Here is a 25,881-nt window from a genome sequence, read left to right on the forward strand (position 1 = left end):
ATTGGTATGCGAGGTTTTTTTTAGAAGGCTTCACACCGTCACATCTGTCTTCCCCAGTTGGCAAATAAAATGCAAAACCAAAATGAAATATCCAGTAGAAGAGTTGGGAGAGAGAGTCAAAGAAACATGCTAGAAAAGTAAATGAAAGAAAAAGACAGAGAGGAACTTCCCTGGCGGTCCAGTGGTTAAGACTCCGCGCTTCCACTGCAGGGGGCGCGGGCTCGGTCCCTGGCTGGGGAACTAAGATCCTGCATGCTGTGCGGGGCAGCCAAAAAAAGAAAGAAAGAAAAAGACAGAGAGATGGGGGAAAAGGAGGAAAAGCCGCACAGGACCTAATGGCCAACCCCCGAGTTCCAGAGAGAACCAAGAAAATGAGAGGGAAACATGTACTAAATAAGAACAAATAATTTCCCAAAACTAAAGGAAATTCTATTTTTAGATTGAAAGGCCCATCAAGTGCCCAACACAGTGAATGAAAAAAAGACCTGCTCCAACCAAGCCAAGCACTGTGAAATTCTAAAACACCGGGAGAAACGAGAGGGCCTGAAAGCTCCCACAGCGGGAAGGTCACACACGGAAGATATCCTTGGGATGGCATTCCAACAGCAAAGCCAGACCTGCAAACTGTAAGGTTGAAAATCAACTCCCTCTGCCCTCTGGCCCCAGACAAAATATCAATCAAGGAAAATAGTGGAATGAAAACACCTCCAGAGACAGCCTCAAAAGCATGCTCCCCACTGGACACTAAGAAAGTTGGTAGAGGGGACAGGGAAAGTTATCTACAAGAGAAGCAAAACTTGTATGAGAAATAATCTTGGTGTGTGTGACTGCTCGCAGCAGTGAAAATGAATGAATGAAGATGACACTCAGCATTACGCAGGGGGAGCCAGCCGGGGGCTGGGGTGGGGAGTGGCAGAAGACTCTGGTCCTGAGGCCGTAAGTCCTGCTGGGTCTGTCCTGCCCCACATCCTGTGAACCCACAGTCCCGGGCAAACGGGGCCCATGAAGGCCCGGCCCGGAGTGGAGGGTGGGGCGTCCCCCGGGGGTGGGTGTCAAGAGCCCACAGGCCAGGCGAGCGCGTGTGGAAGGGCGAGGGGGGCCTGGCGCAGACACGTGGTTGATCAAGTGAGCATACGAAGGAGACTGGGCCCCTCACTGCTGCAGGAAGAAGCCGCTCACGCGGGAAGGGAGAGATCTAGAATGCATCCCGGGGGACTGGAGTCAGAGGCGTCAGTGTGAACGTGTGGTTCTCAGCAAGAAACAAAGCCAGATGCGTGCGTGTCCACGCATGCGTCCGCTGAAAGGCTGGCAGCACATCCACGCTAGGTGCAGGCGTGGCTCCAGGTCCAGGGCACAGAGCGCTCAGACAGTCACAGATGCATCAGAAGGACACAGAGGCCAGCACTGGCGGGCTGCCCCCGGCCGGCAGGATGATCTGAGCATCAAAATAATAACTATAATCCACCAGATAAAATAAACCGTGCGTCTACTCAGAGGTCAATCAAAATGAATACATTGGTAGTGTGAAGAGGAATGTGGTATTTCCCCCCAAATAACTTATTCATCGCAAAGGGGAAAGTGTCACTGCAGCAAGAGACGTTGGGATGACAGCCCCCAACCCGGGGACAGGGCTACCCCTGGGCGTCACCAAGCAGCCCACGTCCAGGCCCCAGGACAATTCACCCGGCGCCCAGCGCCCTCCGAGGGGGAAGTCACGCCTGACCAAGACCAGCACCCCGTGTGGTTCCGAGCCCCACCTTGAGACGCTGTTGAGGGCCAGGTGACCCTGGGTGACAGTGGTTCTAGAGAACATCTCTGTGGCAAACCCCTCTGGGTGACGGGCACAGAGTGGCAAACGCACCCTCAAGTGGTCAGGAGAAACACCCTTTGAAAAGTTTCTGTGAGTTTGAGATTGCTTCAAAAAATATTTTTTAAAATGGCATGGTGTGGGGTGTGATTTCAGTAACAAGTGGTCAGGGGAGGCCTCTGCGAAGAGAGCTTGCAGCCGGGGCCCGGGGGCTCCTCAGGCCCCTCCAGCGGCCCGTCTCCCGCTTCCTAAGTCCCAGGACTGTTCCTCGAAGATCACGAGGCAAAAATGTCCTGGGTCAAGGCTGGCTTCCCAGGGACCTCCTGGAGAGGCGGGGACAGCGGCGGCAGGGCGTGCCCCGGGGAGAGTCTGACAGCCTGGAAAATCCAAACGGGAGTGGCACCCATGCCCTGGACACTGCGGGTCCCAGGCCGGGCACAGGACAGGTGGGGCACCTTGAGCCCCCAGGAGCGCGGACCTGGGCGGCCTCTCCCTCTCCCCGTTCCCCCTCTCCCCCTCCCCCGGTCCCTTCTCTGCTCCAGGCCTGTTTGTGACCTGGATTCCAGGGTCTGGAGGCAGCACTGGTGTCCCACCCACTGCACCAGCTTTTGGCAGGAAATGCAAACAGGGCCGATGGGGAAATGAGGGCAAGGTTTGCTCTTTTTCTTTCCTTTTTTTTTTCTTTCTTGCTGGAATTCAGAGAGAAGTAAAATGAAGACTTGCTGAGTGGAGCAAAGACAGACCTGCTTTTGCTGAGTTTAGGTGAAAATGAGAGAAGAGAGCTGGGGGCAGGGGAGCCGGCAGTTCCATCGCTCTGCACGATTCTCATTATTTTGCTTCTAAATCAGCCTCGCTGGTGCTTTCTCTATTCAATAAAAGCCAAACGCAAGCCACGTCCCCTAATCTCTCCAACAGCAGCTCACTGCTGAGAAAATAATACAGATGTAACTTCCAGCATCGTACACTTTCTTTTCCATTTATATGCAAATAGTGACCTTTCACCCAGGCTGTCTCAAAGAAGTGATTCCTTAAAAATGCAAATAGCATGTTTCAGGCAGTTACAGTGGCTGGGTCTTTCTTATATGATTATTATTATTTCTTTTAACCTTACCCACGCTGTAACAACAACAGCTCCACGGCCAGGCAGTAATGAAGACTTTCCAAACCCAATCGCAGGACTGGCTCCCCGGGCGGCCTGTCAGGGAGCCGGCCAGCAGGGGAGGGGCCCCGGGTGACGAGGGGTGGGGGGCCTCGCGTCCCGGAGAGGCACAATGGCGTGGAGCGGGGCCTCCGACACCCAGGCAGGTGCGGGGATCGCGGGCCGCAGGCAGTGTCTGCTCCAGGCAGATGCACAGGATTTCACAGAGGGCCTTCGCACCCCAAATGGAGTTCAGCACTAGGGGTCAACACGGGTGACCCCGACCTCGACCCCCACCCAGGCACACGTGCTTCACCCCCAGACGAGGAGTCGGGGGGGGGTGGGGGGAGGCCCTCCCTCAACCCCCCAGGCCAGCAGGAAAGGCCTGGACGGGAAGCTGGAGAAGGGGCCTGGGAAATGGACACGGCTACTGGGTGCACAGGAGGCGCTGGGCTGGGGGCGTCCACTGCCCTGACCCACCCGACTGACCGCGTCCTCGCCGTGCCCCCCACACCCCGCAGGGTCCCCGGGATTCCCCCTGCAGGAGGCAGAGCTGTCCGGCCTGAGGAGAGGGAAGACAGCCTCTTCCTTCTGCCTTGAAACCGCACTTTACTTAGGCTCTTGCAGTTAACCCGACTAGAACGGGCTGCCTCTTGCACAAACAGGATAAATCCAAGCTGCTCGCAGCTCCCTTAAGGTCTGTCCATGCCGTGCCTCGTGTCCCGTCCAGAAGGACAGGAAACCGGCAGGAGGGTAGGAGGTCCGAGCAGCTCTGGGGCCTCGAAGCCCGGGGGACGGGCTCGACAACAGTCCCGCTCTCCTTCTCCCACCCCAGTCCCTCTAACTCCAGGACACGTAAGCACTCCTGTCTGGGGGAGGAGAGCGACCCCGGGGGGCTGACACTGGAGCCCCAGCCCCAGGGCTCAGAATGGCCCCCACGTGGCGGCTGATTTTCGGGGGAGGCGTGGCCAGCAGAGACACCCACCTGTCAGCCTCCTACACCGCCCACTCGGCTGCCTTTCAAGTGAGAAATACTGGGGGGCTGCGCACGCGAATTTCCCAGTCTGGACGGGCGTGCGCGACACGCAGAGCGCGACCCGCGGAACAGAATTTGCAGAGAACACAAACCATACAGCCCAGAAGCAGCTGGCCTCCAAACGGCTCCGGGCAGTAAGGGGTCCATCGCCGGGAGGGGGCATGGCGCGGCGGGGAGAGCCCCTCCAGGTCCTGTGCCCCCCACCGCCTCCCCCACGCTGACACGCGTGCTCAGGAGCTGTCAGAATGCTCTCCGGGATGGCATCACAGCAAGAGTGGGACTCTCTCACATCAGGGCCCGTTTGGGGTCCCCCGCATGCCAGAGGCGCAGGCTGCGGCTGAGCTTGAGAGCTCAGACCCTGGGGCATGCAGGGCCTAAACCACACCAGGCAGCAGGTTCTGAACCCAGAAGATGAACATGTGATTTGCAGCTGACCCAGCAAAGCCTGGGCCCAGAAGTCTGCAGCTGGTCCCATGACACACCCGTTTGTAGCCTTCAAGGGGGCTACAAAGTTTGCTAATGCAATTCAATATCAAATACAACCCGCCTTTCCTCTCCCTTTGGGCTGATGCACTGACTTCGGGGTCTCCACGGGTTTCTCTGATGGCTTCAGTGGCATTTCCAGAAGCATCAGAGCTGCAGGGTGAAGGAAGGCGGCAAGCTCACGGCTCCTCACAACCCTCACACAGCGTGAGAAGTGCTGCTTTATGTGGGGGGGAAGGGGAAACCTCAGAGCTAGCATGCTTCGGTGCAAAATGAGACCCCATGGGACTTCCCTGGCGGTCCAGTGGCTAAGACCTCGTGCTTCCAATGCAGAGGGCGTGCGTTCAATCCCTGGTCAGGGAGCTAAGATCCCACCTGCCGCGCGCGGTGCGGCCAAAGAAAACAACACTGAAACCCCAGGAAGCCAGGGCTGGGGCGTGGGCTTCATGAAATAAAAGGAGATCCACCAAAATCTAAGTAATTTAGCCAGAACCTAATCAGACCACTCAAAGGTAATAACAGAAACGCCCCTCAGTCTGGACAACAGAGTCTAACTTTACACCCAGGCCAACAGGGTCTTAACTCACAGATGGTGGAGGGAAAACTCAGAACTGAACACTTCAGGACTCTCTTCCCACCTTGATTCAGAACCTTCCCTGGCTGTCTCCAGCCCAGCACTGGCAGCTCAGTGCCCGCGTTTACAAGGGCACCCAGGCCAGCACCTGCGTATGGACCAGAACCGAACGCTGGGGCACTGCCCGCCAGGCGGCCCCGACCTGGTGGCCTGCAGGCCCTCCTGCAAGGGAAGTGGGGACACCCACAAGGCTGATCCAATACGATAGCTGAGATGTTTCAACTACTGGACACCTAAGGGTGTGATTGTGACGCCTGGGAGGGTCCACCAAGGGGCCCGGGCGGCGTCTGTTAGAGGCCGTGGAAGAGGAGCTGGAGGTGAAAGGAGACAGGAGATGGGTCAGGGATCTTGGGGTGGCCCAGATGGGGGGTGGAGAATCAGGTTGGAAGACAGGCTGGAGACAGACCAAGGACGGCTCCCACGCAGCGGGAAGGCAGCCAGAAGGGCAGTGAGGGTCAGTGTGGTCTGAGGATGACCTCCTGGGCGGTCTGGGGTGCTGGGCAGTCAGGCTGTGCAGGTCTGGGACTTGAGTGAGAAGTTGCATAATTACACACGCATACTGATGGTTAACAAACCAATTCACTGCTCAGTTAGCAGTCTGGTAACCAAGCAGGCCGTTTTGAACCACTGAGCCTGGGAGTCCTAGTACAGTTACAGACTCGGAGCACCTTAGTTATGTCACAGGTGCAGCTCTGAGTCTGTGAAACGCCTTGTGCCGCCCCTTCACTCAGGAACCACCGGGCTGCCCGTAGGGGACAACGGGGGCCAAGCCGTTTTATACCCTGTAGGTGTGAAGAGTGAAGGGGCACCGCCGGGCAAGCAGGAAGTTAGGGACGCGCCACCGACCTGCGACCCGAGGTGTCTAACCCTCGAGGACCGAGGAAAGCAGGCCCGGGGAAAAAGAAGAACGGAGAAGCCGGACCCCCCTCACTCCCAGGCAGGAGCAGGTGGGCCCTGGGTCCGGAGTCTGAGCCGAGAGAGCTCGGGGGCTGCAGGCCGCGGGGAGGGCAGCCGTCCAGCCTGAGCCCCGGGGAGCTCTCTCTCACGCTGCTGCTTTAATGTGGAGTTTTTAGGCAACAAAACGGGGGAAAAGGAGAGGCCCCAGATGGCTTCCGCAGGAGCCCTCAGACCGACACCGAGCGGGATCAAGGTGTGAAGCCAGGCGTGAGGGCTTGTCTGGCGGCAGCTCGGCCAGATGGCGCGTCCGGATGGACACACGCCTGCGCCCTGCCCGCCGCCCTGCGCCACGCGGTACCTCGGGCCTGTCCCCGGCGCACCCTCCACGCGGGCCCCGCTCCCAGGCTGCAGTCCCGAATAACCCCTCACACACCACACGTGTCCGCACAACCCCACACGGCCCCTCCAGGTGCCTGAGCGGCAGAAGGGAGGCCCGGGGACGCAGAGCAGCCAGCACTGGGCAAGGGCTCTGTCCCCTCCGGCCAGGACTAATCCTAGACAGAGGCAGGTTAAACCGTCCTTGGAGTTACTTTCATTGCATCTGATTAAAATAACACTGCATTTTTTAAAGTGTAAATTGAAAAATGAAAAAAGGAGGGAGTATGGACCCCAGGCTCCCAACAGAGGGAGGCCAACCTCGAGCCGTGCTTCCTGCTGGCGAGTATTCACTACTCCGTCCCCCTGGAGCCAGCCCAAACACGTCTGAGAGCAAAGCACTTTAAGTCAGGTGGAAAACATCCCTCGTTTTGTTTTGAGGGTTTTTCAAGCAACATTTGGGGGAATTCAGCCATCTGTGAAGGACGGGACGCATGCCGGGGACCTCGAGGACACATTCCACCCCGAAGCCCTGCAAGCAGCCGGGAGGGGTCCCGAGAGGGTGGCCCCGGGGTCTTCAGGGAGCAGAAAGCCCACGCGGGGGCAGCACCGGTGGCAGCTGCTCTCTTTCCTTCCGGGAAACAGCATTTTCCTGGCTGAGTAATCTCCTTGTGATGCCGGCTCCCAAAGACTGTCTTCCTGTAAACTCACACCACAAAATTCCTGTTAAAATTACCTCTGTAGACAGCTAACTTCTGAGTGAGTTCACAAGGAAGGAGCAGGCGGGAGGGTTAGGAGCTGGCGGGGGGTGGGGGGGAGGGAGGGCCCCCAGCCAGGCCCCTCTCGGCTCCCCAGCCCAGCTTTCCACAAGATAAACGCCAGCGAGAAGGGGATCTGGACGGGTCTTCCAAGCCTGGGACCGGTGTTTATCTCTCCAACGCGCAAGGCTGACCGGTTGCCCAGTGCCCTGCCTGCCTGGGGGGTCAGGTGACAAGGCAGCCCCTGCCCACCCGGCAGACACCCTCGCCGCTGCCACCTCGTCCACTCCGGGCCCAGGGCTGAGCAAGGTGCTCTGGGCGCTCCTGGCCCCCCTCCCCAGCCCAGGCAGTGAGCGGGGGCGGGGGGGGGGGGGGTGAGCAGCCCCTCCCCCCCCCTTCTCTTCACACGAGTGGAAGTGCCTCGTGCACCAGGGGGAGCTCGGCCCCAGCCAGCCATCAGAGCAGCGGCCCGAGGCCCAGGGACACTTCTCACACATCCTGTCTGCAGGCCCCTTGTGCTGCCGTCTCTGCCAGCGCTGGGCCATGCAAGGCAGCATTCCAAACCGTGCAACCATCGCCCGGGCTGGGCACCACCAGCAGGGGCTGGACGGCACACACACCCCAGGCTCCCGGACCAGCTCCCAGAGTTGGCTCAGATCCCCTCTGCCCCCACCCCAAATGCCCCACCCCCATCACACAGAGTCACCCAGGTCCTCGCGGGCATGTTCAGCGACCCCAGGCCAGAGGAGGACAGCAGGGCCCAGAGACGAAGGGCCTTGGCTCTGGGCAGCACCGGGGAGCGCGCCCACCCCGGCCAAGGCCAGGGCACAGGCCAAGCTCCAGCCAGAACGGGCAGCTGCAGGTCAGCTGCCTGGGGGTCTGAGGGCCCAGAGCGCTGTCCCGTGCCAGCACACTCTCTGCAGCCTCTCCCGAACGCCTCTGGGCACTGGCAGGGCTTTCCAGGACAACCTTCTGTGGCCCCAGGAGCAGAGCCACTTTGCAGACCCAAAGCCTCTGCCTGCTGTGTGGGGACATCTCAGGGCGGGTCCTACTCCCTCAGGCATCAGGAGCGTTCGGGGCAACAGGCAACCACTGCCTTTGCCATAATCTTCCAAGAGGCTCTGGAGCATTGGCTCCGAATATTTGGGTCTGCCTCCAGACCTGTGGGAATTGCCTGAGGGTCGCACAGGCTCCCCACCCCGGGTTACACTTTAAACAGAAGCAGCCCCCTGCCCTCAGTGAGTTCCCAGGCCCGTATCTGGGGCCATGGTCCAAAAGGGTCAGAGCCCGGGGGTTCCAGAATTAAAGGCCTCGAAGTCCAACTCTCTGAGGACCCTGGTCAGCCCCCTGGATCAGCGGACACCCCTGTGAGTGCCCAGGAGGTAGGGGCACCTTGTAGGGGCCTCAGTCTCCAGCTCTGCAGGACAGAGGGTTCATGAAGCTACTTCCTTCTCTTTGCAAATAAATTGCCCTGAAGTCCTCAGCCAGCCTTCTCTCCCCGCTGGCACCACAAAACTCCAATCCCTGCTCTCCCATTCTTTTGTTTACCATTAATTAACAGGGCCATATGGAAGGAGGTGAGAATCACAGCCATGGGCCAGCGGGAGGGGAGCCCTGGTGGTGAGGAGCCTGGACCTCTCCCCAGCGCCCACCCAGCCTCCCTGGGCCGGAAGGGCAAAGTCCAAGCACACCCTCTCACACCGAGGCGGAGGGCTCGCTTCCTCTGGTTCGCCCCAACACTCTCCTGCCTTTTGTTCACTCAGCCACTAGCCTCAGAGATGCCCTCAAGTCTCTCTGATTTTTTTTAACCACTGGGGCAAAAGTCCTCATCTCGCTCTCCCGAAAGGATAATGATAATTATCGCTGTCTTTATCGCCATTACAGTGACACAGTCTGATGGCCCAAGACAGAGCCCACATCCTGCTACCAGACCCACCTCTCAGAGGTTTTGTTTCAGAAATTAAAGCCCAACTTTACCAGCCAATGATGTCCACGGATGCAAAGGTGGTGCCGAGAGCGGAGAAGCCCTCGGTGACTCCGAGCAGCTCTCACAACAAGGACCCGCCACACCACAGCCCAGGAGCCGCTGGCAGCTTGTTTATCTTCCTGATTCACAAAGAGGAAAGTGAATCCAGCAGACAAAGTCCACGGCCCAGAACACATCACCCTACAGGCAACGGCATCACATCATTCAAGGCTCACACGGACTTCTTGCCTAAACCTGATTTCTAGTTTTAAATATAAAAATCCAGTTATGCTAACGCTATAAACAACCACGCTTGTGACCCCGATCACATAGTGAGAAAAGGAGCCGAGGGGACAGCGATATTTACTGCAGGGCATCTATCCTGCAGACACACGCACCCTAGTTGTTGTTCCTTAAGTTTAGAAATACGTGACACGCGAAGACAGGACGCTCACATGACCATCTCTGCTCTGTCTTGGGTGGGAGCACACATGAGGTCCCGACGGCGTCCCCCTCGAGAGAGAGGTCTTCTGCTTAAGGAGCCAGCGTTCTCCCGGGGAACTTAGCTCCTGGGTCCCACGGCTGCAGATACATCTGTGTTTCTCTTTCAGAAAAGCAAACAAAGTTTCTCGTCTCGACACAAGGTCCCCCAATGTCTTTTCTGTCAGAGGCACAATGTGTCCCCTAGATTCTCAGAGTGGCCAAGCGCATGAGCAAGCCAAGGAGGGACAGAGAACTCGGAGGAAAACGGCCGCGGGCAGACCCAGGAGGAGAAGAAAGACTCGGTCCAACAGAGCAGCTTTAAAAAGCCATCCCCAGACCTGCTTTTCCAGCAAAGAAAGCCTTCACGTCAGAAATTAACTCTGCGCACCCTCTCCCCGTCTCCACCCGAGGGGAAAAGCCAAGCACTGGGTATCTGCCTTTGTCAGCGAAAGAACGTAACATTGACTTACCTTTCCCCACAGCTATTGTCTGTCCTCTTTCAAAATGACATCACGGAAAGCAATCATGAAATTTACATGGGGGTGCGGGTGTTCGGGGAGGAGAGGCAAGGCAGCTGCCTCCCTTCCGGTGGTCGCATGTGGGGAAGCCTGTGTGCGGGTTTCAATTAAATATCCTCTCCCTTTAGTGTGCGAACTCCTAAGCCAGCTAAAGGCGACGTCTCATTTACTTAATGACCGCTCTCATTAGCAGCGGTGGCACGGGCTGGCGGAGAGGCTCCTTTGTAAATACGCTACCCATGAACCCTTGGGGCTCCAATATATCTGTTTACTCTCCGAGGTGAAATAAATTTACAGTATAGCATCAGAAAGATGGATCTGCTGACGGGGAGCGAGAGGTGCCCAGGCCGGCAGAGCCCCTGTCTCCCGCTCCAAGCCTCAGCCAACAGAAGGTGCCCGCGCTGGCCCACACTGATTCATAATTAATATGCAGCACGATTTGGGTTTTTTTAATGCAAAACACACAAAAGGGCAGGGAGCGTCACAGTCACCAGGCTCACCCCCCTCTGCTTTCTCCACCAGTGGTTCAGTCCAATAATTCCTAATAGCAGCAACCGGAATGACAGATGCCCTGGGTTAGCACGGCTGCGGCGAAAGTACTTTACAATATTTATTGGTGGTTAGGAAGATGACCTACCATCATAAAGAACGAACTGCAGAATTTATTACTCAGATGAGCCAGGAGGGTTACATATTGGCTCATCTGCATATTCAAGTATCAGTGACTTAAATGGATATGTATATATTGTTAAAGTGCATAAAAGGTTCCTATGGCCACAGACCAAAACATAGTCACATACACAAAGAGTAGATCAGGAAAAGGTGCTTTGCTTTTATCACACATTCCCTTTTTGTTTCAAGTCTAAAAATAATAAAACCCTCTCACAGAAAGCTTGAGCACTCCCGAAGCCACAAGTATCCTACACCCTGAAACCACTAAGTTTATCCCAGCCAGAGGGAAGCACACCACTCAAGTTCTATCTTTTTGAGTCTTTTTTCAAACTGCCTGCAAGGAGCCAGCCAATGAAAATCAGGAGAGAAAAAAATTCATAACACGCACAATGGAAGTGCCCACCCACTCTTTAAGCAGCCCAACTGTCTGCTTTTTTAGGTACTGGGTTTGTGATTTGTTTTCCACATTCGAGGGTAAGTGTAGGACTGTCCTCAGTAAGAGGACCCAGGAGCCAGGGTATTCCTGCTTGCTATTGAGTCCCTTTCCTTACAGATAAAGCTAGCAAACAATTGTCCTTTATCGCAATCAGGTTGTCAGAAACTGTACTGTGAAACACGACACAAGCTGAATTTCAGACACCTGCACAGAATGCACTGTCACAGGCCAGCCCGAGGGCCAGCGAGACCCGTGGCCCAGAAGTTCGGTGCAGAGATTGCGACAGACAGTAAATATCAGTTCTTGGTAAGTTATGCGGGAACAAAACGCCCCTACGTTCATTAGCACTGAAGCGCTCAGGCCACCAAAAGCGTGAATGAGACAGAACTAAAACATTTAGCTTTCTCTAAGAGAACATTATTGAAGGTCAGCTAAAACCCTTCCACAAGCAATTATTTTCGACTTGCAGAGCTGCTTCCACATTACATGTAAACCAACAAGCTTCATCCGAAAAGCAAGTATGTTCAGTTCTTATACACACACATTATTCTCAACAAATAAAATGTACTCAGAGTGATCTTTTAGTTTGAGCAAAAGGAAATAAAGGCAAGCCCTCACTGGTCAAACTGAGGATGAAATATTAATCAGCCAAATGAGAACAGCTTGAGGCCCCTGCCATGACAGCCGAACATTGTTTTTATTCTTTTCTAAGCTCACACCCATTAGCATAGAAGGACACGTTCAGTTAAGAGCTCTCCTGAAAAGCCATTTTCTGTCTCCTCTGGACACGCTGTGAGTGCTGGGATATTTTACATCCCAAACCTTTGGCATTCAGAAATTCTATTAAACTCTTATCGGCAGGCTGCAGGCTCAGACAGCCCTGCACGCCGTTGTTCCAGGATGGAGATGGAATCAAGGGAGGGCTGGTGCTGAATCAGCCAATTCCCCAACAATACCCAGGGTTTCATGAAAGCATTTAATTCAGATACAGAGCAGTCAAACTCAGGAAACAACAGCAAGCAGAGGTAACAGCTAGAAGAGATCAGTACGTGCAACAAAAAGACCTGGGATGACATAGCTGTTTTTGCAGGCAGCAACTTACATTTGCTCACACCCTCGGGTGCCTGCAGCTCTCACGCCTCCCCGCTGAATAACCAGGCTTCCCAAGGCGTGCAGCCCGCTGGTCCGGAGTGGGGCCTCTGGACTCCACGTGAGGCTGCTCAGGGAGCATTCGAACGAGCTCAGCAACTGCAAATTGGCGCCTGTTCCAAGAACCTGGGGAGAAGCCCTGGGAGCCCCGCGCCAAGGAGGTCATAGTTGCAAGAGCCGGTTCAGAGGACAGGTTTTGATGTGTAAGGGTTCAAAATCTTCCTCCCACTCCATCAAGAGAACAAGGAGGAGTTACAGGAAGGGAGCAGGGAAGGGCCTCAGCCGGCGAGTTTTAAGGTTGGGTGGCTTCCTTCAGCACGAGTGGTGGGATCCGGACCAGCCTGGGTCTGGTCAGCACGTTGGACAGCGCTCCCTCGCCCGGGGGCCCTTTGTTCCCGGCTCAGTCGGGACCTGCACTCCGTGATCGCTGAGCCCCGGCGGCGGCGGAAGAGGCGATTCCAAACCAAGGTTCCCAGCCTTGCTTGTAAGTGACAGCAGCAAGGTGTCACTAAAAACCTTCTTTCTTACACAGGGGGAAACTGTCAGGAGTATATTAAATCATAAAATCTTTTCTTTTCCATAACTAAGCAAGGAGCGCATTGCTCCTCTAAGCTTTACTTCATGAAAGATCTGTGGGGAGGACGCTCGTGGCTCTTAAGTTTGGAAGATCCACAGGGAAACACCCTCTGCCTGATTGGCGGGTCCTCAAACGCCACACGGGAGAAAATGGGGAGATGCGCAAAACCAAACGTGCAGCACTTGCTTCGGAAGTGTTTTGTGGGAGCTGGGCAGGCAGGCTCAAGGATCGCTTAGCTGGTAAGATCATTTCAAATAAAGTGTAATTACTTGTGCAGATCTGCACACAGACATTCCAAGTGTCAGTTCATTTGTTTCATAAAAACTCTTTCAAGTAATTTTGGTCTAAACTTTCTGCATCTGTAATTGGCACCACCTTCTCCGGTGACCAGCTGGGGGTGAGGGTTTTCTTCTTTCCCTCTGAAAGCTTCCCTGCAGATGGGCGCCCGCCTTAAAGCTGCAGACGACAATTAGGGCCGTTGTGTGTGGAGCCGCAATGGTCAGCATTAATATTGTATACGAACAGCTGAGGGCGAGCGGGGGGGGGGGCTCTGCCCCAGGCAGGCTCTGGCAGATGGAGCAAACAAAACCGAGGGCCACTCTCTCCAGCACCCTGGGCTGACTCACACACACTCACACACTCACACACACACTCTGGCTATATTGTGAGACTGTTTCGTGCTCAGATATCAAACACACCAACCCTTTGACACTGTGTACACACTTACACAGACAAACACACATGTGATTGGGAGAGTACTGCACTGTGTCAAAGTCTCTCACACACACAGAGTAACTTTGCCTGTGACGGATACACAAGCAGCAGCAGCCCCAGAGAAGCATTTTACTACAGAGTCCTGGGTGGACACGTTGGTCACACACACCCCGCCCACGGCCCCCCCGCCTCCCAAAGACAGGGTAGGCTTCACAGGGCCCTGCCAGCCCCACCATCAGTTTCCAAGGGCCCTGGCCTTGCTCAGGAGGGAGCATGTGTCTGTCACCTCCTCGGCTGCCCAGAAAAGAGCACTGAGAGCTGATGGGGACACACATCTAATTAGCCCCTTTGGCGTCTTGGCAGAAACCTGTGAACAAGGCGGGGGGGGGGGGGGGGGGGGGCTGCCGGTGGGGGGGGGGGCGCTCAGTGTGGGGAGGGGGGAGGTACGCACCCAGGAAGGTCCCGCAGAGTGTCATCCTGGCTGGGCACACACACCTCCACTCCGAAGCTTGTACACACCGTCACTTCATGCTGCAAAAAGTTGTGACACAAACTTCTGTGTCCCAGGGCCCTGGAGAGCTCCCTTCTCATGCAGCCAATCAGGGCCAAGGAGCAGATAATCACAAATCGATGCCCTGCCAATGAGGTTCCCTGGCCCACACAAAAGGGCCCTGGGCCCCAGACAATGAGCCCCGCCTGCAGGTGGGGGGAGCAAAGACACAGCCCCTTCACACTAAGGGACCAACAAGTGAGGGATGGGAGGGGCCCTTCCCGAAGTTGCTCCTCCCCCCACCTCCCCCTCCCCTTCTTCCTCCTACTTTTCCCCTTCCCTCCCCCTTCCCCTCTCCTCCCCTCCCCCTCCCTTTCTCTCTCCCTGTCCCCCTTCCCCGCCCCTCTTCTTCCTCCCACTTTCCTCTCTCCCCACTTAACCCCAGACCAAGTTAGGCTAGAAACCTAGTCAAAGACCAGTCACGACACGTGGGGTGGGATCAGGTCTGGATAGCCTGAGACCTGCCTGCAACACAGACACTGCCTACCAAGGGGGCAGGCCCTTGTGGACCCGGACAACGGACTCCCCACCACCCAGGTGTGAAGCTTGGGGCGAGGCGGGAAGGTGAAGAGAGGACCAACTCCCTCAGGGATGCGGGGTTAGGAGGGGGACCCACAGGGGCAGGGGAGGGGCACGTGTCGGTGTGGGATGTACTAGGCCTTTCTGGGGTGACCCCTCCTGCCCTACCCCATGTCAGTGAACCTTTGCCGCACACCAGGGCCTTTGGAGCAATCAGGTCGGCCATCACCAGACCTGGCTGAACCCTCCCAGCTTTTCCCTGGTGCTGGGAGGAAGCTCCCACTCATCCCGAGGCCACTCAGGTGTCACCTTCCTCGCGTCTCCATCGCACCCTCAGCTTGGGTACTCCCCTGCCTATGTGCAGGTGTCTGCCCCCGACAGGTGAGGCCCATGCAGCCCGCGGCAGCTAAAGCCCACGGCAAGAACCCCACACTCACTGTTTCTAGGGGAGACCTGCGAGATGGGGCTGGGTGGGCTCTCTTAGGCCTTGAAGGGGCCGGAGGATGACCCCTGGGAGGTGGGAAGGGGCAGATGAGCCCCGAGGGTCCCCCTCCGACATTCCTCTAGAGCAGAAGGCCTCAGATCTGGCCCCTGGGGGGGTGGGCTGGTCCCGTCCTCACAGACCCGCCCCTTAAATAAAGCCTGAGGGTGGTGGGGATGCTGCACTCAGGCCAGTGGGAGTCGCGGCACCCCCGGCTGCTTCGCAAGCTAGAGGGATGCGTGCTGGGGGGGCGGGCTTCACTGTCCTGGAGCCAGGAGGAGGGAAAGCTGGACAGAACCCGGGCTGTCCCCTGTCCCCTCACAGCCCCGTGACTGCCAGCAGTTGACTGTACCCACGCCTGTCGTGAGGCCTCCAGTGAGGGCAGCTGGGCAGGAAACGGGCAAGCGGGTGGTCCCAGGGGGAAGCTGCCCAGGTTAGGATGCAGGCAGGGGGAAGGGACAGGCTGCTGAGGGTCTGTGGGGGCCAATCAAGGGACACATGGGACTCCAGGGTTTGGCCTGAGCCATCGGAGGGGCAACGAAAGGGGCTGACGGGGGAGAGCAGGTCTGTGGGGATTGACAGCCCTGTTGACCCCAGGACATGGCTTCCGGTCGGAGGCTCAGGGGCAAGATGAGGTTAGAAATAAAGGTGAGCCACCTGGCCAAAGGGCAGCAAGGTGGGGGGCAAATGTGCGGAGAGGCTGGTGAGGGAACAGGGAGAGAGGGGAGGGCAGGGGCAGATGGGGGGCAGACCAGAGGCGGATCAGGACAGATCGGGGGCAGATCAAGGGCAGCTGTGGGGTGGATCAGGGGCAGATGGGGGGCGGTACAGGGAAAGATGGGGGGAATTTGGGGCAGATTGATGGGGAACAGGGGTGAACGGGGAAGGGATGCTGAAGCTGGGCAGGAGGTCCCTTCCATGTCTGTCACGGTCCCTCATCTGAAGGGACAGATATGCCTACCTCCTTCGCATTAGCCAACCCTCCTTGACTCGTCTGCAGAGCGAGGGCATCAGGGACATTGCCCTGCGGGTGCCCAGCTGGGGCCGCACCCGTCGGCCTGCGCTGAGTCATTGCTGACCACTTCCCGTCACCTCCCACACCGGCCTCCCAAACCTGGAGACACCAGCTTCCTGCAGCGAGTGATTCTGAGTCCACCAGGTCCCCAAACCCTGGGGAAATGTGTCCTTGGATGCAGTTAATTAAGGAGTTAATTACCGAGAGGAACAACGGGGGCAACCTCGGAACACTTGTGCTGTTTCCCTTAATGAAACCAAATGGCCTTATAATCCAGCACATGATAAAAGCCCTTGGACAAGTTCAGAGTCCAGTGAGACAAAGTCAGTGTCTTCTCTGAAGGCCCGGGGGCCTCGGGGGGGCCTCAGGCGCCTCCATCCGCCTCCCCCCACTCAGTGCGCTCAGGGATCGGGGGTCCAGCACGAGAGTCCAAAGACGGGACAAGAGCTTGGACAGCTGAGTCAGAATCCTCATTCCAGCAAGACCCCAGGTGACCTGCGGGCCCCTTAGAGTCTGAGGAGCGTTCACCTCTGGCCAGCAGCCCCGGGAGGGCTCCCCACCTGCAGGGCTGTCGAGGGTGGTGGTCACAACAGCCTCTCTTGGGCTCTGGGCACCTGTGGCCCCTCCCTCCCCTTGACCAGAAGCCAGGTCAGCTGAGCACAGCCAGCCCGCGCCAGGAAAGCCCTCAGGACCCTCAGCCATATTCCCAGCTGAGACTCACACAGGCCCCAGCCCTGCAGGACCGAAGTGACACAGGAGCAGGATGTGCTCCAGGGGCTGGTGGTGGGCTCCTGGGGAGATGAGGCACGCAGGCTGGGAGGGCAGTTTGGTCTGGCACCAGTTTCTGCTGGTGCTTTAGTAGAGCCCCACGTGTGCCCCAGACGCCCCATGGGGTCTGCCCTGTGGCTCCCCTACTGCCGGCTCTGCCGCCAGCCGGCACTGCAGAGGTCCATGCACCCCACCTTCCTCAGGCAGGAGGGGCCCCGGAAGTGATGACTCGAGCCACGAACAGGCCTGCCCGCTGCTCAGAAGAGGGGGGGCAGCACCACGGCAGGAGCCGTCTCCTGGGAACACGGCACTGCGGCTGGGCTCTGCGCGTACTGACCCCAAGGGTGGCAGCCACTGCCAGATTCCAGGTTGCAGGACCCTCAGGGCTCGAGATGGAGGCTGGAGCCCAGTGGTCCTGGGGTCTGCAGGCAGCTCTCAGCAGATTCAGCTAAGGGTCGGGGGCAGCCGGGGTAGGGCAAGCACAGCCCAGCTCAGCACCCGGGTCCAGATGGACCCAGAGAGACCACACATCTCCTCCCTGCAGGCTGGCATCAGAGGGCTACTGGCCCAGAGCGAGGGGCCCAGAGAGTGAGGGGCCCAGAGAGTGAGGGGCCCAGAGAGCGAGGGGCCCAGAGAGCGAGGGGCTCAGAGAGTGAGGGGCTCAGAGAGTGAGGGGCCCAGAGAGCGAGGGGCCCAGAGAGTGAGGGGCCCAGAGAGTGAGGGGCCCAGAGAGCGAGGGGCCCAGAGAGCGAGGGGCTCAGAGAGCGAGGGGCTCAGAGAGCGAGGGGCCCAGAGAGTGAGGGGCCCAGAGAGCGAGGGGCTTAGAGAGTGAGGGGCCCAGAGAGTGAGGGGCCCAGAGAGCGAGGGGCTCAGAGAGCGAGGGGCTCAGAGAGCGAGGGGCCCAGAGAGCGAGGGGCCCAGAGAGCGAGGGGCTCAGAGAGCGAGGGGCCCAGAGAGTGAGGGGCCCAGAGAGCGAGGGGCTTAGAGAGCGAGGGGCCCAGAGAGCGAGGGGCTCAGAGAGCGAGGGGCTTAGAGAGCGAGGGGCTCAGAGAGCGAGGGGCCCAGAGAGCGAGGCGCCCAGAGAGCGAGGGGCCCAGAGAGCGAGGGGCCCAGAGAGCGAGGCGCCCAGAGAGCGAGGGGCCCAGAGAGCGAGGGGCCCAGAGAGTGAGGGGCTCAGAGAGCGAGGGGCCCAGAGAGCGAGGGACCCAGAGAGCGAGGGGCCCAGAGAGCGAGGGGCTCAGAGAGCGAGGGGCCCAGAGAGCGAGGGGCCCAAAGAGCATGGGGCTCAGAGGGTGAGGCGCCCAGAGAGTGAGGGGCCCAGAGAGTGAGGGGCCCAGAGTGAGGGGCTCAGAGAGTGAGGGGCCCAGAGAGTGAGGGTCTGTAGTTCCAGCTGAGAGGCCACACCCCAAGCGTGGGGCCCCAGGAAGCTGACAGCAGGTCTGGTGGCCCCTCGTCCCGTCCTGGCCATTGGGAGGAGGGGAGGAAGGAAGAGAGGGGACAGAGGGACCCAGACCAAGGAGGGATTGAGCAGCTGGCCCTGTGACTCTGCAGGACGTCCAGCCTGCGGGGACCAGAGCCTCCCATGGGCTCGGTGCCGCCCGGACCGAGGGGGCAAGAGGAGGAGCACGCAACCGACCGGGTGGGAAGAGGGGCAGGCGGCAGTGGGCTGGAGGCCAGGGTTAGGGATGGGCACAGTGGTGGGAGACACAAGGGAGAAGCGGCAGAGGCGGGGGCGGAAAGCAGACGGGCTCAGACAGACAGACAGACAGAGAGGGGAGGAGGAAAGCAGACGGGCTCAGACAGACAGACAGAGGTGAGGGAGCAAGAAGGCCACAGGCCCCGGGGCTCGGGGACGGCAGCTGTCCTCACTTCGAGGTCTGGCTAGGAGCCTCCCCTGATTTTGTCCTTTTCGAGGCCTTGCACCCTGCAGGGGTCACACCTCATCTTCATGTGCGTGTGCACGTGTGTGTGTGTGTGTGTGTGTGTGTGTGTGTGCACAAGAGCAGGGGGACAGAGGGCTCCAGGCTCTGTTTAAATGGCTTTGGAATTCTCTCCCGGAACAGATGGCCTCAGAGATAAAGCCGCGCAGGAGCCCGGGCGAGAGCGAGGCCGCAGCGGTTGCCATGGCAGGCTGGGCCGGTGCCCTCTGCCTATTAGCTGCCACGAGAGCACAGCCCACCAATGTCAACACGGGCTCTGGGGAGGGGGGCTCCCAGCAGAGCCCCAGCGGGGAGACACCCTCACCTGGACGCCCAGCCCCCATGGCCACAAGGACGGAGCTTGGTGGAGCTGGTGGGCGCAGGCTGAGACATGAGGACGACAGCCCAGCCACATCGGGTGAAGCACTCCCTCCCCAGACTCAATCCCGAGACAGCCGGGCTGGAGCCCAGGACATGCTGGTGCTGGGGTGGTTCCAGCCGCGCCCAGCACCGGAGACCAAAGCCAGCCTGGGGCCAGCGCCACACTCTGGGGATAATGGGGCAGCTTCCCTGGTGAGTCGAGGAGCGCCCTGGGGTAAGGGCTGGGGTCCTGGAGCCCAGAGCGAGAAGGGGCAGCTGGAGCCCTGGACGGAGCTGCTCTCGGGGGACAGATCCTGGTGTCAGCTCCCCCCGGCCCCTGTCACCCCAACAAGCACAGGAATCCCACCGAGGGAGCCAGGCAGGATGCCCTGAGGAGGGGGAGCGGGGCGCCACGCACCTCCACACGTAGGGCCCCCGGCGGGGTAGGCAGCGGGGGAGCCCCCTTGCAGACGTGGCTGCGGGACGCGAGGGCCCAAAGTCCCCAGGGCAGAGTCTGGGCCTTCGGCCCCACAAGGAGAGACCTCGGGGGCCCACTTCCCCAAGGGGGGGCGCTGGGGAAAGTCTCTGGGTGAGGAAGGTCTCACCCCAGGCTTCAAAGGGAGAACGGGGCAGGGGGAGGGTGGGCAAAGGGAGTGGTCTTGAGGCCTCACTCTAGTCCCTGCCTGGAGTGAGCAGGAGGCATCTGAAGGGAACAAGAGAAGAGCCAGAAGGTGGGAGAGAGCAGAGATGGCCTAGGGGCCCCTGGGCAGGCGCCTGAAGCCCACCAGGATGACCACAGGGAAGACGGACCACAGGGCCTCCAGGACCTAGGACTGCAGGCCAGGCCTAGCAGCTCTGCCCAGTGCCCCAGGACCACAGCGTCCCCTGGTCCCCAACCAAATTCACACTCTGGATATCCCAGCCTTCACCGGTTAGAGCAGCTTAGAACCCTCCAAACCCTGTGCACACAAAGGCAGAGCCCCGAACCTACTGGATGAGACCGCGATTGGCCCATCAATAGCCCTGACCTTTCCATGCCCCAACTCTGCCATGAGTACATGAATGGATGCATGGGTGAGTGGGCGGGTAGATGGATGGATGGATGGGTAGGTGGGTGGGTGGGTGAGTGGGTGGATGGAGCTCAGGTGGGTGGACAGATGGGGGACAGCAGATGGACAGACGAATGGATGGATAAGCACACGGTTTGCTGGAGAAGATCAGCACAGGTGGGAAGGGCTCCATCCAGGCTTGGGCACAGGGGACATGGCTCACCGGGGGCCACAGTGTGACAATCCACAAGGCCCCGGAGCCCAGAACCCTGTGTGCCCCTACCTGCCTGACCCCCACCAGAGACACACCTCCAGAGCCCCAGACACATCCAGGCAAGGCCGCCCACTGCCCAGCCAGAGGCCCGTGTGACAACATCGACCCCAACCCCACACACCAGACATCCCTGAGTCGGGAAGGCAAGAGGCACAGGCCGGCAAGCATGGCCACCCCAGCCCCAGGAGCGCAGGCCGGGATATGAGACGCAGGAGAGGCTGCTGGGAAAGGGCCCAGAGCCGGCTGGGAGGGGTGCGTGAGCCTGGGACCCCCTTCCCAGCTCTTCACCACGGCGGTAACCAGGCGGCGGGAGACCTCTGATGCAGGGGGCCTCCAGGCTGTTCGAAGCTGTGTGACGGAACTTGGGGTGCGTGCCCAACATCCGCCTTCACAGCTCATCCCTTTCACAGTCGGCTTTCTCACAGGCGGGTGTTGGGTTAACACACATTTCAGACAACAGCACCGTCACAGCCGCCCACGGACCGCCCAGCTCGCCAGCCTGCCCGGCCGAGCACCACCCCATTTGGGAGAAAGTCTTCACGGGGAGGCTCTGTGAACGTGCAGCCTGGGCTGAGGGTCCTCCTGCAACGGCAGGGACCCCCGAGCCGTCCGTCTACAGCAGACGCGGGTCCTCAGCTCACACAAGCCCGTGCAGGCTGTGCCCCGTTCCCCGGTCCCCAGGCTCGGACGGTGGCCGGCACAACAAGGCCGCAGAGGGACGTGACGGCGCTGCAGGGGCTCCCAGAGGCCCCGAACGCCAGAGCCCACCCGCTCCCGCAGCACCGGAGCCCGGCTGCGGCTCTGCGGAGGCGGCAAGGGAACAAAACCCGCTTTCCGAGGGACCACTGTCCTGCCACCTGTGTTCCGGCGCTGCTGGCCTCCCGGCCTGGCTGCTGGCTCCGCCCCCAGCCCCTCAGCTGCACAGGCAGGGGCACCTGTATGCAAATCCCACAGACACAGGGGGAGGGAGGGCTGAGGAACCCAACGTGCGCAAGGTGTCGGTCAGGAGGGCGGCCTCAGGGGAGCCCTGGCGACCTGGGGTGACATTCACGTGCTCGGAGCGGCCAAAGGCGCCGCCCCAGAAGGGATGAGCAGGACCACAGGAGCGAGGGCTCTGGCCCCCACCCGGGGCCTGGGGGCCTCAGGGCCGAGGAACAGGACGCTCGGACTGTGGGCCTGCAGTGACCTTGGCACGGCAGTCCCTGCGTGGCCTTGAAGCTACTTGCTGCGCGGAAACGCGGCGATGGGCCAGTCTGAGTTCACGTCCGGCAGGGGCAGGAGGAAGGGCGGCGGCCAGTAACTGCCCCCCAGCAGGTGCCCACACAGTTACCCCAGTGAAACGTCACTATGTTTCAGGTAAGACTGATCTGACCTGTTTTATGGGCTCAGAGAAGTTAGAGGGCTTCTCTGAGGGCCACGGAATCAAGCCACAGCAGAGCCACGGCCCAGTGCGCCATCCTGCTTCAGCCGAGGTGGACCTGCTGGAAGGTCAAAACCCAGGCCAGCGTCCCCTAGGGTCACCCACGCGGCACGGGAGCACAGGACAGGCACGCGTGTGCACCGTGTACACGCGGGGCTTGGGTGGTGGGGGCCAGGCACACCGAGTCCCGAGACTAGGCAAAGCCCTGGGGTCGGGCTCAAGGGGGCTGAGGCTCAGCTGGAGACGCAAGGCGCGCGGAAGGGCTCCACACACCTTGCCCCGCGCCCTCGCTGCTTGCCTCGCCCCCCAGCCTGACCCTGAGGGGGACCGAGAAACACGGGACATACGCTGCCACTTGTATCTAAATCAAAGACGACTCCAGACACCACATTAGGCTCCAAATTAACAAGGCAGCCTGCAGTGTCCCAGCAATGCCGTTGCCCTTTGCAAGACCGAGCACTCATGATCACGTCTGTAAAAAGCTGAGCTCTCCCCATGCCAGGGAGAAGGCCGACACACATGGAAAGCCCAAGCGGGAGGCTTACCTGGGAATCAGCGCCTCTACCTCCACCTTCACCCTGGAAGGATGGGTGGGCAGCTCCTGGCAGCCAAGCAGCGTCCTGTGAACAGAGGAGCCGGGGTTGGGCAACACAGGAATGAGCCCAGACCCACCCCCCATGCAGGGGAGGGGCCGTCACGGCCTGACTCCAAAGCCCATTCTGGGCTCGACCTCAGCCCAGGCCCGTCACCCTGAGGCCCGCACAGCCTGCTGAGCCCGCCATCCCTGCAGCCACACCGGAGTGTTCCCGGGCTCCCAACAGGGCTGATTCTCACCAACCCAAGCACCTTGGACGCCCTGGCCATGCCACGCTTCCCACCCTCGAACGTAGCAGAAGCCTGGAGGGTTCGTGCGTGGCTGGCTCTCCCCAAGAGACACAAGCCCCTCAGGAGGGTGCCAGGGCACGGACCCAGGTTCCCCGAGCCGCTCCTGCCACCTGGGGCACTTGTTCAATGCCTGTCAAATGAACAAACAGACGCCGATTGGCCCAACTGGTCCCGCGAGCTTCCTCAGGGCAGCTCACTCCATCCTTCTCAGGCCCCGCGGCGGCCGCCCATGGGGACCCCACTCCCCCCTGCCCCCGTGGCCGAGGCCCTGACGTCCTGCCGTGGCTCCGAGGCTCTCCCCTGCGAGCCCCGGCCGGTCTTGTGCTGGTGTTCTCCCCTCAACCACAGCCAGCTCCCTAGGGGTCCCCCCAGAGGCCTCCCTGCCACTAGTCCCGTCACCCCAGCCCCGTGGCCTCAGCCGTGACCAAGCTCCGTGGCACGCCCCCGCCGTCCTCCGGCACCTCCTCGGGAAGGGCCTGGCCAGCCTCGGTGCCCCTCATGCCTAGACGGGCGCTCACTCAGTCTCCACACCAGGGGCCTGTGTGCTCCTGAAGGCCCAGGGCTCCCCTGGGCAGGTCGGCCTGGAACCCACTGTGAGCGTCTGGGCCTCTGTGCGCCTCACGGAGCCTAGAGCAGGGGTGAGGAAGCCACGACAAGACACAGGAACCTCAGTGGCCCAAACCATGAGGCGCCCCTCACAACTGTCCCCAACCACCGCGAGGTCTGCGGACCCCCATGCTCGGGGTCACCCGTGTCTCAGTTCGCAACTCCTACCCAGGGTGGCCACAAAGCCACGTCCACGTTCCTGTAGCTGGAAGCAGGAGCCCCACAGCAGTGAGTCCTGCCCCCACCCCCAAGCCCCTGGGGCACAGGGCCTGCAAGGGGCCGCTGCACCCAGTGGGCTGGGGTGGGAGCTCCAGCTACCGTGTCCGCCATGGGGGTGGCGGGGCTGAACCCCTGAGCAGTTCGACCCTCCAGGATTGACTGCTGGCCTGACCCCACGGTGGCCTCATGCAGACCACCCCGCAAGGGTGTAGTGAACTAGCCATCCCGGGGGCTTGGTGGACAGGCTCCCGGAGCCCAGCCAAGAGTGCTGGAGCCCCCACCCCCAGCCAGACCTCCAAGGGTCCGTAGATCTGGTTCTTGAGCCAGGGTTCAGAGGTGAAAGTTCTCAGCTCCCAGGGAGCCTCCTAACCCTGACCCGGACCCAGCGCCCAGGCCAGCCCCTCGCCTGCACTGTTGCACCAAATCCCTCCTGCAACCTGTGAGCCAAGCTCCAGCGTCCCCGGCCACAGACCAGGGCGCCAAGGCCCAGAGAAGAGTCCAGGCCTTCTGCCTCAGGAGCTCGCTCTCCGCCCTCAGCTCCGCTGTCCTGGGGCAAGAGCCCAGGACAGGGAGAAGTGACAGCCGGCGGCAGAAGCAGGGCTGCGCAGAGGGGACGTTCGTGAGTGTGTTGTGCGCGTCCACGTGTGTTTACGTCTGGATGGGCGCATCTGTGGTCATATGTCAGTGTGCACGTCTTGCACAAGAGTACGTGCACATTTATGTGTGTGTGCACATTTACGTGTGTGCCTGTCTGTTGTGTGCTCACTGTGTGCACATCTGTTCATGTGTGCGTGTGCATACCGGTGTTTGCATATCTGTGTGTGTGTGTGTGCTTGTGCATGCACATCTGCGTGCACACACCGTTCCTGCCCCCACGAAGGGGCGTGGGGCTGGAAAAAAGCCCAGAAGCTACAGGTCTAGCCAGTCACCCACAGGAGGGCCCCTGTGGACCCACCCCCATCAGCTGCCATCTGGTGGGTGTGCGCCCAGACTCAGGCCAAGGTCCACTGGTGCCCACCTCCCTCTCAGCTCAGGGCCCATTGTGTTGCCTACATCTCCCTCCCCAGATTATGAGGCCTTCCTCTACATGGGCCATGTGCTTCCCCCAGACCAAGGTCTCTTGGGTCTCAGCTCCCGTGGGCCTTTGCACCTGCTGGCCACAGCAGGGACGCTGTCCAACTGCCCACGCGAGGGAACAGGCTGCATCTCGAGGTCTCCGTTCAAGCATCCCTCCTCCAGCGGCCTGCAACCCTGCAGCCAGCCCGTCAGAGCCCCCTGCCCCGCACCTGCCCCGCACCTACCCCGGGGCGTGGCCCCTGCACTGCCTCTCTGTGCCTCTCCCACTGAGCTAGGGGCCATGCGAGGCAGGCGTCTGGTCTGCTCTGCTCAGGGTGGGTGCCTGTTGGTGCCTGCGGGGTCCCTCCCCCAGACCTGAGCAGAGGCCGTGCAAGGGCCCCGCCACGAGCTGCCTGCAGCCGGACTGCCTTCCACGGATCTGAGCGTCGCCTCTGCTTGCCTCCCCTTAGCGGCTCCTCACGTTTATCCTGCAACGTGGGGCCATTTTGTGGGAAACTGCCTCATCAGGAAGTGAGACACTTGTAATGGGCACAGCGAGCACCGGGAGAGGACGTGCTGGCCATTAGGCACCCGCCAAGGCCCCTCCGCCTTCCCGTGTTTGTGCAGGAGCCTCGGCAGAGTGGAGAGGGGGGCAGGAAGCAGCCCCTCCCCACCGGGAGGCCCTCAACCCCACAACAGGCGCAGCGGGTCAGAAAGGAGCTGCTTCTATTTGGAGCTGATCATAGCGCCATGGTGGTCCCACCCTTCCTAATAGAACTTTACTGGGTTGTGAGATCCGCTCCGCTGTACCTCTCAGCATACTTTCCTCGGGGAGCCCTCCCCTCGGGTTCACGCATCTGCTCAGCGGCAGCTGTGGAGACACGGGGCCTGTGCCCCAGCCCAGTGCGATGGGGCCCAGTGAAGGCTGCTGGTAGGTGTGGGCGTGGACGGCCAGAGCAGGGCGGGGCGGCTGGACGCAGGTGTCAGGCTAAGAGTTGGCGGTGGCCAGTCCCCTTCGTTTCCAGACCATTTCAGCTGTCCATAGGGAAGCCTATCAGCCCCTCCCTTGGCTGGAGAACAGGAAGGGCCCACCCCTCCCCATGCCCACGCCCGGCAC

General features: G+C 60.0%; 1 protein-coding gene across 4 annotated transcripts in view; it reads right to left on the bottom strand.

The window, feature by feature from the left end:
* The window catches only part of MYT1 (myelin transcription factor 1), a 65,551-nt gene extending 51,088 nt beyond the window's left edge, over positions 1–14,463 (bottom strand). The window contains exon 1 of one of the 4 annotated variants that reach the window (XM_082430443.1): positions 14,095–14,463. In XM_082430443.1, coding sequence (XP_082286569.1) covers positions 14,095–14,119 — 25 coding nt within the window. In that variant the 5' untranslated portion in view covers positions 14,120–14,463. Of the gene's footprint in view, positions 1–9,492; positions 12,737–14,094 lie in introns of those variants that run through there. The other 3 variants (XM_082430446.1, XM_082430448.1, XM_082430447.1) reach the window with 3 other exon arrangements.
* Between the last annotated feature and the right edge of the window lie 11,418 nt (positions 14,464–25,881).

Source organism: Balaenoptera physalus (genome assembly GCF_965194825.1).
Source record: "Balaenoptera physalus genome assembly, chromosome: 16".
Classification (NCBI taxonomy): Eukaryota; Metazoa; Chordata; class Mammalia; order Artiodactyla; family Balaenopteridae; genus Balaenoptera; species Balaenoptera physalus.